The sequence below is a fragment of the Cyprinus carpio genome, chromosome A3, assembly GCF_018340385.1.
Source record: "Cyprinus carpio isolate SPL01 chromosome A3, ASM1834038v1, whole genome shotgun sequence".
In the NCBI taxonomy this organism is placed as follows: domain Eukaryota; kingdom Metazoa; phylum Chordata; class Actinopteri; order Cypriniformes; family Cyprinidae; genus Cyprinus; species Cyprinus carpio.
The window spans coordinates 30,834,473-30,846,972 of record NC_056574.1 but is presented as its reverse complement, the minus strand read 5'-3'; the positions used below and the strand labels follow the sequence as shown (position 1 = coordinate 30,846,972).

The 12,500-nt window shown below is 37.4% G+C and overlaps 2 protein-coding genes across 2 annotated transcripts in view; both read left to right on the top strand.

Moving 5' to 3' along the window:
* The first annotated feature begins 466 nt into the window (after positions 1–466).
* LOC109061887 (relaxin-3-like) lies at positions 467–2,393 on the top strand. The gene is made up of 2 exons (XM_019078970.2): positions 467–858; positions 1,836–2,393. Exons 1-2 carry the CDS (start codon positions 696–698, stop codon positions 2,123–2,125), a joined length of 453 nt encoding a protein of 150 aa, XP_018934515.1. The 5' UTR covers positions 467–695; the 3' UTR covers positions 2,126–2,393.
* Positions 2,394–3,257: 864 nt separating this feature from the next.
* Positions 3,258–12,500, top strand: part of LOC109055337 (interleukin-6 receptor subunit beta-like) — a 9,381-nt gene continuing 138 nt past the window's right edge. The window contains exons 1-15 of the mRNA XM_042729730.1: positions 3,258–3,744; positions 4,102–4,389; positions 5,616–5,751; positions 6,552–6,703; positions 6,955–7,097; positions 7,556–7,700; positions 8,115–8,191; positions 8,304–8,538; positions 9,176–9,364; positions 9,536–9,637; positions 9,997–10,128; positions 10,656–10,799; positions 10,950–11,028; positions 11,588–11,663; positions 11,744–12,500. The exon at positions 11,744–12,500 is cut by the window's right edge and continues 138 nt beyond it. Coding sequence (XP_042585664.1) covers positions 3,681–3,744; positions 4,102–4,389; positions 5,616–5,751; positions 6,552–6,703; positions 6,955–7,097; positions 7,556–7,700; positions 8,115–8,191; positions 8,304–8,538; positions 9,176–9,364; positions 9,536–9,637; positions 9,997–10,128; positions 10,656–10,799; positions 10,950–11,028; positions 11,588–11,663; positions 11,744–12,115 — 2,334 coding nt within the window. The 5' untranslated portion in view covers positions 3,258–3,680 and the 3' untranslated portion in view covers positions 12,116–12,500. The remainder of the gene's footprint in view (positions 3,745–4,101; positions 4,390–5,615; positions 5,752–6,551; positions 6,704–6,954; positions 7,098–7,555; positions 7,701–8,114; positions 8,192–8,303; positions 8,539–9,175; positions 9,365–9,535; positions 9,638–9,996; positions 10,129–10,655; positions 10,800–10,949; positions 11,029–11,587; positions 11,664–11,743) is intronic.

Genomic DNA, 12,500 nt, shown 5'->3' with positions numbered 1-12,500 from the left:
TCGCTTTGGATAAAATCTTAATATAAATAAAACTTTGATATCTGGCTAAATATATTTCTAAAATTAAACACACTTTACTTCATTTGACTGGAACAAAACATGCCTTAAAATATGTGATAATAAAAATACCTTTTAACTTTTTAAGTTATATATATAAATAATGCATTTCAAACAGTAGAACCAATGGTCATAAGTTTGATTCCCAAGAAATGATCAAATGTGTGTCTTCAATGCAACAATGTAAAAAAAAAAAAAATGTAAATAAAAAGATTAACTGCAATGAATTTAATGGAAAAATAGATAGACATCTTAATTCAATCACTGTTTGTAAAAAGCAATCACTGCAATATCCTGACATGAGTTGTATGGCAAATATGACTCATCAATTTAAATGAAGAAAGAGAGTTTCATGTCAAAGAATGCCCTTATAATTACACATCCACCTTTCCTGCTCATGCTTTTGTTACCAGAAAGGTCTCTGCCACTATCTTACAGGGTTATCTGTGACTCCTGCCTGCTTGTGGGGGTTTGAGCATGTGTGCCCCTGTGCCCCTCACCTCTTTATAAGCAGGAACAGGGACCTGGTAGAAATCACAGAACGTCAAACAGGCACCTAGATCCTAACCAAAGGGAGCCCAGCAGGTAACCAGCTTCTGAACATCATCTTCTGCTGTCAGTGAATATCTGCTCTCAGCATGATGTGGAAAACCACAGCGCTTGCAGTGTGTCTGCTGCTGGCTGGAGTACAGGCACTGGACGGCCCCTCATACGGAGTCAAATTATGCGGCCGGGAGTTCATCCGAGCTGTTATCTTCACCTGCGGAGGCTCTCGATGGAAGCGCTCCTTGACAAGCACAGGTTAGTATTACACAGCAGGTTTTGTAAAAGGTTTTTTTTTTTTTTTTTTGTAAAACTTCAATTATCAATTTGAAAATATAGAAAATTAAAAAATTCTGGGTGCAACAATATTGCAAATACAGTACCAGTTTAATATTTTGGATACACCTGTTTAATCTTTATTTTAGAGTAGATTTCATCACCAAAAAACAGAATACATTTTAATACAGAATAAAATTCTTGCAAGCCAGAATTTTAACATACAGAATTTTACAAATTCCATGTTGCAACAATATTACAAACACACTACCAGTAAAACATCTGGATATACATCTATCATATATCTCTGTTTTTACTGTTTAAAGTGTTATATTCAAAATTTTGAAAGAAAGAAATTAATACTTTTATTTAGCAAAGACACATTTCAGTAAATTGATCAAAAGTGGCATTACACACATTCATAATGTTACAGAAAATTATATTTCAAATAAATGCTCTTCTATTGAACTTTCTGTTCATCAAAGAATCCTGAGTTTCAACAAAAGTATGAAGCAACACAAGAGCAGCCAATCAGCATATCAGAATGATTTCTGAAGTATCATGTGATACTGAAGACTGGCGTAATGATGCTGAAAATACAGCTTTGCATCACAGGAATAAATAATAACATTTTAATAAACTAATACATTTTAAAATGCACTACAAAAGAAAACTGAAAATGATATTTCACAAATTACTGTTTTTACTGTAGTTTGAACAAATAAATGCAAAAAAAAAAAAAAAAAAATAATAATAATAAAACACACACACAAATCGTAAAATCCCCCAAACTTATTAACATTGAAGTGTATGATCGGTAATATATTTGCGATTGTTTAAAATATACAGACTTGTAATGTACATACACTTGTTTGGAGTTGTAAATAAAACGAGGATTGTTGGATGATTTGTGTATTGTTCTACAACTATTACATGAATCAACATCTCTTACTTCACAGATGAAATACTGGACTTATTCAGCTCGTATGACAAATCTGTTCCAGACAGCTCAGTGCTGTATGGAGCTGCTCCGTCCTCCCAGCATGCCACTGACTCAAATCTTCCGTCACTGGCACAAGGTGAACAGGAAGGTGACATGTTCAGCAGGCCAGCGCGCTCTCTCATTTCACAGGAGGTGCTTGAAGCGTTGCGTACCGTGGACAGAAAGGGACGAGATGTGGTGGTGGGACTGTCCAATGCCTGCTGCAAGTGGGGCTGCAGCAAAGGAGAAATCAGCTCGCTTTGCTGAGAGACTAACCTTCTGTATGGCATGCATGAGTGAATAAAGAGTGTGTTTGTGCTTCTCCATCACATCCTGTGTTTAATTGTTCTGTCTCCATGTTGTGCTTGAGACTCGTAGATGGTTTGCGCTGAGCTCCCATGTTGCAGTTAATTTAAAAAATGCTTTTATAATGTTTGATCTTGTAATGTAATGTTACTTTTTGGATTCAGTTCAGTGTGTTCGCTTTTTAATCTTTATCAGTCTATTTCACTCTTGAATAAAGATGGTTATTTGCATTAATCGCTTATGAATCAGTTTGTGGTCATTTGCATAGGCTATTTAATCATAACAGTTTATGAAAACGTGTAATTAAAAACAATAGTTTAAATAAAATGTGATTAATCAACTTTGGAAGTATGGTGATAGGCTATATGATATATTAGGCAATTTCAACATCTTTCAAAAGGGGATGATAAGAATTTGATTACAGTAGACACTTGCTGGATGCGGGAATTATGACTTGCTAATCATAAATGTGCCAATCTGCACAGTAAAAAGAAAAGTCTAGAGAAAGTCCTACCTTAAAGAGCAATTTCTGCATCTGACGCTGAAAAGTTAGTGCAGTTAAGTTAATCTACAAGTTACAATATGAAGCATATTTTTATGTTCCCAGATAAACCATTTTGTACGGTGTGTGTTCGGGTGGCCCTGGTCCAACATAAACTAGGAGCTTGGCCAAACACACATACTTGCGTTCAGTTGCCGGCTTGTCTACGTACTTATGACGAATTTCCTGTATTTGGCTCAAGTGTTCACAGGAGCGTGAATACCACAAGTTTGCATAGAACTCTTCATTTCCAGATGCAACATACTTGTAATGTCGAAAAAATGCGTAAAGTGTTTACAGAGCTTTATTTTGATTTTAAATGCTTTGCATTTTAAAATAAACCTCTGTTCAGTAGCCTCTACAACAGATGACACAATTTAGTAATTGTGGTGCTTCTCTAAGCACTTAAATCCTGTTGCGTGCACGCGCTCTCAAAAGGCCAAGACCTCAGATTGTGGGTATTTGACAAGCTCTAAATGATCAGTTTCCCCTAAAGGTCATTGAACTGATGGAACGTGCTAATAAGAATGATCTTTTTTGTTGGTTGGTCAACTCAACCGGCTATGCGTAGGCAGCGTCTGGGCGGAGTCTTCTGATGCGCGTTCTGTAATCTTATGGGACAGGCGCGAGCTGCTGTATGTTTACACGTGAAGCGAGCTGAAGTTTGTCATTTGAAGAGGTTCGAGCACGCTGACTGCAACTTAATCGACGAAAATTAAACTTATACCTATAATAAACAAAAAGGAACAAGGTCATAGCAAATGGAATATGCTCGTTCCAGGATGGTCCTGGTTTTAATTGATTCGTGAAAATAAGATTGACGACTGAGAAAAACGCTGAAGAATCTTAATGTGGGTCAACGATGTGACTCTGGAGAGAAACTGAAACAGAATGTCTGATCGTGGACTTTCCGTGACTTTGTAATTCGGACGCTGCGTTACACTGGACGTTTTTGCTTCACGAATGCCGTGAGCGATGGCATGGAGGAAAGTAAAAGTGCATTTTGTTATAGTACTGTACATGTGGATATGTTCTCAAGGTGAGCAAAAGTATTTCGTTTTTTCAATATTTCATTCTATCATATACATGTAAATAACTATATATTGTTATTTGTGCAATGAAGTGCTTGTTTCATAATTTAATTTTTTATTGCATCAGAAAAGTTCTAGCAGCATTTGTTGGCAGATGCCACAATCCATTGAAACATTTATTCGTTATGAGCCCCAAAACTCTTTTGGTCACTTTATATTAAGACAAATTTGTACTTTTGATCAGCAGTAAACAATACAGCAAATATTCTCATATTAGACCATTGAATTCATTTTAAACCTTCTCTGCATTTTATTTATGGATCTGAGTTCATCATAACATATTCTTTTTTTTTTCTTTTGTTCAGCCTCTTGTGAAGTGGTTTTAAACTGCTGGTGGAATCAAACTCTTCCTGTGGGACGCAATGTGTCTGTTGTGTGCCACATGAGTAGGCCTACACTGGCAAGAGCAAACAGTTGTGGTCTCTGCCAGCTTAATGTTATCACACAGGGCCACAGACATCAGTTTCCCAGCACATGTGCCAGTACCAAAGAAACTTTCAGCTTTTCTATAGCAGCAGAAGACAGAGAGAATATTCGCTGCGTGTGCAATGGAAATACAGCAGATACCTGCAACGTTACAGTGAGAGGAGGCTGTGAGTATGACAGAATTGACCATTTATATGTAATGACCTCATTATTAGCTCCGGAAATGTTTTGTTTACAAGATGTACACAATGAAGGGATTTGTTTACAAGAAAAACTGTGTGATCACTACAGCATTTTGGGGGTTCAAGATCAGAACTTTACAGGACACACATTATTATTTCTAAGCCCACTGGGATTCCTTCCCCTGTATGTTTCCATTGTAAGTGCACAATACTGGGTAGTGACTCATTACATGTCATCTGGATGACTAAATCAGATTCCAAAATTAAAAACTTGTAATTAGAGTTTATTACATTTTAACATACTCAAAATCAGACTACAGTTTTTTTTTTATTAATTTCATTATTACTTAATATTCACAAAGTAGTAAAGAGTAAATTATTCATAAAACATTTGTATTTTTATATTAATATGGTACAAAGCCATCCTATTCAGGTCAATGTGACAAAAAGTAAACAGATTATATTACCTAAAATGTGTAACGTAACAGATTATGTTACTAACTACAGTTTTTATAATGTAATTGTAATCTGTATTCATAAATGGACTACAGCAGACTTTAGTCAGGTTAGACACCATATTGAAATGAGCATGGATGAAAACAAGGCTGTGAAGGATAGACTTTCAGTCTTTGCAATGGCACGCACTGTCTAAAGGTCCTAGATCATGCAATTTTCACAACTTTCGAAACTCTTTTATGACGTTTTGACTACCAAAAACTTTTATCCGAGAGACATTTCGTCAGCTAAACAATTGGTTTGTTGTTAAACAACTATATTTTCCACTGAATGCACTGTTCTCCACCCAGCACTGTAAGTGCATTACTGAAATTTGTGTTGCTGTAGGTCAAACAGTAGAGCATGGGTTGATTCCCAGGTAATGCATGAATTGACAAAATGCATACTGTAATGCAATGTGAGTAATTTTGAATAAAGGCAACTGCTGAATATGGAACTCTTATGCTGTAACAGAGCTTAATTTGTTTTGAATCTGGAATGGTCTTTGAGAAATGCTTATGTGCTGAGATGTTGTCCAATATTAGACAAGGATGGGAAGTGTGCGACACCCTGGTGGCTTTCTTTTGCAGATTTCCCCACATGACTTCCTGTTTTCTCAGTCTAAACAGTAGTGGTGCTTTTGCAGCACACTGTGTTGGTTTTTTCTTTTGGTTGGCTTCCCTCAACAGAGTTTGACATTCTTCCATCTTTTACAGATCCACCATCTCCCCCGTCCCGCCCTGTTTGTGCTGTTGAAGACTTGGAAGTAGAAGACATTTACTGCTCTTGGACCAAATCCAATGAGCCAATGATTCCAACTGTTTACGCCCTTCACTGGAAAGATTATGATGGGTGTGTGTTTTCTTAAAGGGATAGTTCACCCAAAAATGAAAACTTTATGTTTATTTGCTTGCCCCCAGGGCATCCAAGATGTAGGTGATTTTGTTTCTTCAGTAGAACACAAGTTATGATTTTTAACTCCAGCCGTTACGGTCTCTCAGCTGTATAATGCATGGCAATGGTAACAAAATCTATGAGAGTAAAAAAAACATGCACAGACAAAACCAAATTAAACGCTGCGGCTCGTGACGATACATTGATGTGTAAAGACACAAAATGATCAGTCTGTGCAAGAAACTGAACAGTATTTATATTGTTTTTTTTTACCTCTGATTCACGCAATGTCTAAACTGCTAGAACTCTAGTGAACGTGCTTCACAGCAGCAGGCGCCTGAGGCATCTTCTATTTCTTTTTGCTTTATTGCGGATCAGAGGTAAAAAACGATATAAATACTGTTCAGTTTCTTGCACAGACTGATCATTTTGTGTCTTTGCGGATCAATGTATCGTCACGAGCTGCAGGGTTTAATTTGGTTTTGTCTGTGCATGTTTTTTTTTCACTCTCATAGATTTTGTTACCATTGCCAAGCAGTGTACTGCTGAGAGACTGCAATGGCTGGAGTTAAAAATCATAATTTGTGTTCTACTGAAGAAACAAAGTCACCTACATCTTGGATGCCCTGGGGGCAAGCAGATAAACATCAAATTTTCATTTTTGGGTGAACTATCCCTTTAATAACACCACCATTGCATTATATATGGATATTGTGTTTGAGCATCTGACAATGTTTTTTTTGTGTGTTAATATACAGGAATTTTAAATCCATTGAAAGCAGTAGTGACAGTGCAGTCATAAAGCGGACTGAGTATATGAAAAGCACTTACACTACAGTATGGGTCACTGCCGAAAACGTGCTGGGTTCTGTACAGTCTGAAAAGTCTGACTTTAACACGGGCCATATCAGTAAGTCATGTTTACCATCACTTGCTTTCTTTAAACCATGCACAGTTTTATTACAATTTAGTGGCTCCGTTTAAAGCACTGTAAAGTAGCCAGTGTACACACAATTCTGATGATTATTAATAAATGTAAAGAAAGAGTGCGTCACCTCCAGAGTCTCTCTGAGATTCCACTCCCTAGATATATACAAGAGGTCAGAGGTTTGGTAACTTTGTGCTAGCTTTTTTTTTTTTTTCTTTTTCTTTTTTTCTTAGAACGGCCAGACCCCCCATACAATATTAGCCTCACTTCTGCGCCACTGGAGTTCATCTGGGACATGGACTGTGATGGAATGGGACCCTTAGACAAGAGCTGTCAAGTGCAGTACCATGAGAACAATCACATGGACTGGATAGAGGTGAGAGGAGAGAGAGAAACCAGATTGATTTGACTCTGTTCTGATTTGGAAGAATATTTCTGCATTTTCCTTTAAACTTTAATGTCACTGGCTTCAGGGGTGCAGCTCTGGCCAATCTGAATTCATGTGTTTAAAAGTGCTTTTGTAAATTGAGTTTCCGTAATGAAGAAAATCCATCTGCAATTTAATTGCATCCGTTAAAATAGTATATTTTTGGGATTCAAAATTCAATATTGGATTGTTCGAATAAAAATCTCAATAAGATGCAAATTATAAACTAGTTCTAGGAGAAGCACAACAGCTTTTTGTATTTACTAGTTACATTTTTCACTTTGTTTGCTTCTTTAATTTAAATGTATTCTTGTCACGACTTTAAGAATACAATCAAAGATAACTCATTCATTTTATAGAGATTTGTTTCAAACTAATTGTGTCTCTGTTGAATTCTAATTGTGCAGGTGGATGATTGCCAGGCCATGTTTGTGTTGGAGGATCCCCAGCCATTCACACTGTACAGTTTTCGTGTCAGATGCCACTGTGGACATGAAGAGAAAGTCATGAGCTCCTGGAGTTCAGTGAATTCAGTCAGAACGCCTCCTGCAGGTCAGAGAAAGAGCCCTCGTTGCATTAATGGTAGACGTTGATGCTCTCATTTATTGCTCAAATGTTCTTGATGCACATTCACACTGCAGGAGAATATGGATGTCTCTCCTGTTTTAGAGTCCTAAATACAAAAGCGGTTTGGATTAAAACAAGAGCCACCCCCATGTTCTGTATCCAGAATGATTTCCTCTAATGTTTTGGTTCATTTGGCTCTCTCCATGGCTACATTTATTAGATCAAAAATACAGTAACAACAATGAAATGAATTTATATTTAAAATGACATTTATTCAATACATTTAGTCAGCACCTTTCAGTCATTTAACATTTCTTTCAGTCCTTTTTTTCTTAATATTGTGGCATATATCAAAATCAGGGATGATGACTCTGTGTCTGTAATATTCTCTCTTTTCAGCACCAGTTGGACAGCTGGATGTTTGGAGTGACTGTGCCCCTAATTCTGACAAGTCTTCCTGTAACGTCTATTGGAAGGTAGACTTTACTCCCATAATGCATCAATCTGTTTGGTTCTTATTTAGTGGTTCAGTCACAATTTAGTAGATCAACATTTGACTGTGTCTTGCTGTCATTTACTGTCTCTCAGGAAATGCCTCTGTCTCAGGCTAGAGGGGAAATTATCAGCTATATTGTAATGCTGCAGCTTGAAAATGGCACACAGGTCACCAGGCAAAGGAGAGACACTGTAAGTCAGCATCCTGCTGAACAGAGCTGCCTGCAGTTGAGTTTCCCACTCGAGCCGGGTGTTAGGGGAGTTTTTGTGTCAGCCAACACCTCCATGGGCACATCAGACCCCACATTCATGCCATTTGCTGTGAGGGGTATGTCAATGCGAAATTCTGATCGAAAGTTACAAAGTTCAATTAAATATTGAAGGAAATATTAGTCATTTGCATTTGTCTCTAATTTTGTTGAAGTTACGCTTAAAATGTAAACATTTTTCTACCTATTACATTTTACATATAATGTAATGTTATATTCAAGACTGTTCAGAAGTTTGGGGTCAGATTTGATCAAAAGTGACAGTAAAGACATTTATAATGTTACGAAATTTTTCTATTTCAAATAAATGCTGTTCTTTTGATCTTTCTGTTCATCAGAGTATCACAGTTTCCACAAAAAAACGAAGCAGCTCAGCTGTTTTCAACATTGATAATAATAATAATAATAAATGTTTCTAGAGCAGCAAATCAGCATCTTAGTATGATTTCTGAAGGATCATGTGACACTGAAGACTGGAGTAATGATGCTGAAAATTCTGCTTTGATATCACGGGAAGAAATTAAACTTTAAAATACAATAAAATACAGAACGGTTATTTTAAATTGTAATAATATTTCACAATATTACTGTTTTTACAGTATTTTTGATCAAATTAATGCAGCCTCAACATTAAAATCTTACCGACCACAAACTGTATAATTATATCTTCAGTTATATAATTTTTATGCCCTGTAGGACAGATGAAGCCTGAGGTGAATCTGAGTGTAGTGGGTGAGAACCAGATGCTGCTGGTCTCATGGTCCATACACCCACAGTTCTCAGAGAGTGTGCTGGAGTATGTGGTACAGCACGTGTCTGTAGTACCTCACTTGTGCCTGAACTGGGTCAGAGTAAACAGGACCCAGAGATCTGTCACACTCAAAGGTTTGTGTGTGTGTGTGTGTGTGTGTGTGTGTGTGTGTGTGTGTGTGTGTGTGTGTGTGTGTGTGTGTGTGTGTGTGTGTGTGTGTGTGTGTGTGTGTGTGTGTGTGTAAGAGTGAAAGCTGTAGTTCAGCCTGATGCTGACATTGATTTTGTGTTTGCCTCCATCCACAGGTGACCTCAGGAACTACACAGCGTATAATGTTTCACTGTTCGCTGTTTTCAACAACCACAGCACTTTCCTCAGTTCAGAGATTGCATACACACTTGAAGGAGGTATGACATTTCTTAAATCACTGATTGCACTTTTATTTTATTGACAACATACCCAAGTCCACAAGATAACAAATAAAATTGGGATTTTCCAGTTTTATTTGCAAATTGTACAATACAGCAGAGGGCCAAAATTCTGAAAAGTATTTTAAAAGTATATTGCTTTGTGAATAATTGGCTTGTGTATTGTAACAGTACCATTCACTTAGATTTAAAAAAAATTGCAATGCATTCCATTCATAAGACATTTTCTCACATTGAGCATGTTTTAGGGCCCAAACGACTTGGCTAGTAAATGTGAGATCCCGTAAGCAGACTTTCTAGCCTTCATGTTTGTATAATCTCTTCATCTCCCCCGCCAGTTCCTCCCAAAGTCCAACAAGTCCATGTGAATAACATCTCTCACTCCTCTGCCACTTTGATATGGAGCCCCATCCCTGTAAATGAGAGCAAAGGTGTCATCCTGCATTACTTAGTGGGCATCACAGAAACAGGTAACCCATGGTCACTCCTTTAAAGGGGCGATCTAATGCGATTTCATGCATTCTGACGTATGTACACTGTTAAAAAGTTTGCCAAAGTTTCAAAAAAACAATTTGGATGCATGACAGAGAATTTCTGTGGCAAATACACTCCTTCAGGGTTCGTATAAGTTTCTGAAAGTTTAGTTTTTTTTTTTAGTATGGCCCTGTATGACATCATAAAGGGCGGAATTCCTTTTATGGGCACTTCTGCCAGAAGAGCGCGGCAGCAAATCAGCATATCAGGATCAGAATTATTTCTGAAGGATCATGTGACACTGAAGACTGGAGTGATGGATGATGCTGAAAATACAGCTTTGCATCACAGGAATAAATTGCATTTGAAAATATATTCAAATAGAAAACCGCTATTTAAATTTTTTATAATATATTTCACAATATTGCTGTTTTTACTATATTTTTGGGGAGCATAAGAAGATTGTACTGACCATAAACTTTGAATAGTAGTGTATATCTGTGTCCTTTGGCCTGTGTAACAGGGTCTAAGATAAGCAGTGACAGAACCAGTGCGCTGTTGTCAGAACTGCAGCCGGCCAAGCAGTACCAGGCCTGGGTGAGCGCTGTGAGCGCTGCTGGGGAAGGCAACAGGAGATTCACCACTTTCTCCACCAATGAGAAAGACCGTAAGTATGAGGAAGTCGAGCCATTTCTTTTTTTTTTTGGGATTTACATTGCATGCATTATCCAAAATACCTTGTTTTGCATACAGTGTGTAGATCACAAATTCAACTTTAGGTAGTAAACCAATCATTTTTATCCATCTCATCTCCTAGGTGATGTTAAGACTATACTGTTGCCTGTATTCATACCATTAATGATGGTCCTGGTATTAGTTTGGCTTTTTACTTTGGTGTAAGTATTGCCTTTCATCATAATTCCATCTATATGGCCAAAAGTATATGAACACCCCCTTGTAAGGGCTGGTTCACACAGAATGTGTTTTTCCATTACGCTGTGCTCTATAGTTTTTCTACATAAATACGTGTTAGATGGATGTGTTTGACTGTTGGGCTTGCATCGTTTGCAGCATTATCATTATAAAAAATCAATAAATTTCAATTTGTATTTAAAATCTACATTTTAAAAAAAAAAATCTAAATTATTATATCTAAAAGCTTAATTATGCTCTGTTTAATTACAACTGTGGGGAGGGTCTCAAGTTTTCTGATATGTAAGGAGAGGGGTTAGGAACCACAAAATTTATTGATATCCATATGCTTTTGTGTATTATTTTCTATTACATTCTGTAATCACGTTAGGAAATTATGCTCTGCTTTCCATCACATCACTCTATTTTTTTAGCATTGGCATTGTATGCATAGGATTATCGTCTTGCATACTGTGTACAAAATTAGTACTTAACTGATCAGTTCAACATTGTGTGATAAATTATTTAATATCTGCTCTCTAGGTGCAAAACAACTCAGTGTTGTGTGAAGATCCCAGATCCAATTAACAGTAAAACATTTAAACATATGAACTTTCAGGTGAGAATCTAAAGTCTTTTGAGTGTTCCTTATGAAAGAGATGTCACACATGTTTGTTTACGTCTTGGCTTTTCTTCCAGCATGCGTGGCCACGGCTCTGTTCTCCTTCTGAATTGACTCTAAAGATCTCAGAGCTGGAGATCGTGGAGAACCTGGATCCCAACACACCTACACCTCCAACGGAGACTGAATCAGAGAAGGTGTTAATCGATGTGGAACCCCAACATTTTCAGGTGCCAGATGGACTGGGCAGAACAAATGAAGGTGAAGATGAGCCTGAGGAATCAAACAGAGGAAAGTTGATATCAAAGCCTGACAGCTGGGCAAAGGAGTACAGCGAGATGGTCGACACTGATGAAGAGAAGGATGACGGTGATGATGAAGCGTGGTGGGACCAGCAATGTGTCTCGGACTATGAAAGACATTTTTTGCCTTCTGTTACAGCCAATTAACTTTTCATACCTCAGGATGTTTCCTCTGTACTGTAGTACCTTAAATGGAACAATCAGAAAGGGGCTGTTTTACTGAAAAACAGTGTGTGCTTTTTAATCAGACACTGATTATTCATGACACAAATGTATCCATGAGAGGTCTTGCAGAACTATGCACAGATTTCCACATTTACAGTCTCTCACACTAGCTGCAACTTTTAAAGTTGACTTTTTTTTTTGCACCACTAGCATCACCAAAGGACTATACAGGTCTCCAGAATACTCTCCCCTTTTGCCATTGGTCAGCCAAACAAAATGTTCCTGGCCACAAACTCAAGCCACTGGTCGAGCCAATGCTAGGCAGAATGCGCAGATAAAGGAGAGCAAAGTTTTGATAGTTCCTCAG

Coding starts and splice junctions, on each gene's coding strand:
- LOC109061887 (XM_019078970.2), top strand. CDS start 696: ATGATGTGGAAAACCACAGCGCTTGCAGTGTGTCTGCTGCTGGCTGGA. Junction 859..1,835: donor GCGCTCCTTGACAAGCACAG/GTTAGTATTACA, acceptor CTTACTTCACAG/ATGAAATACTGGACTTATTC.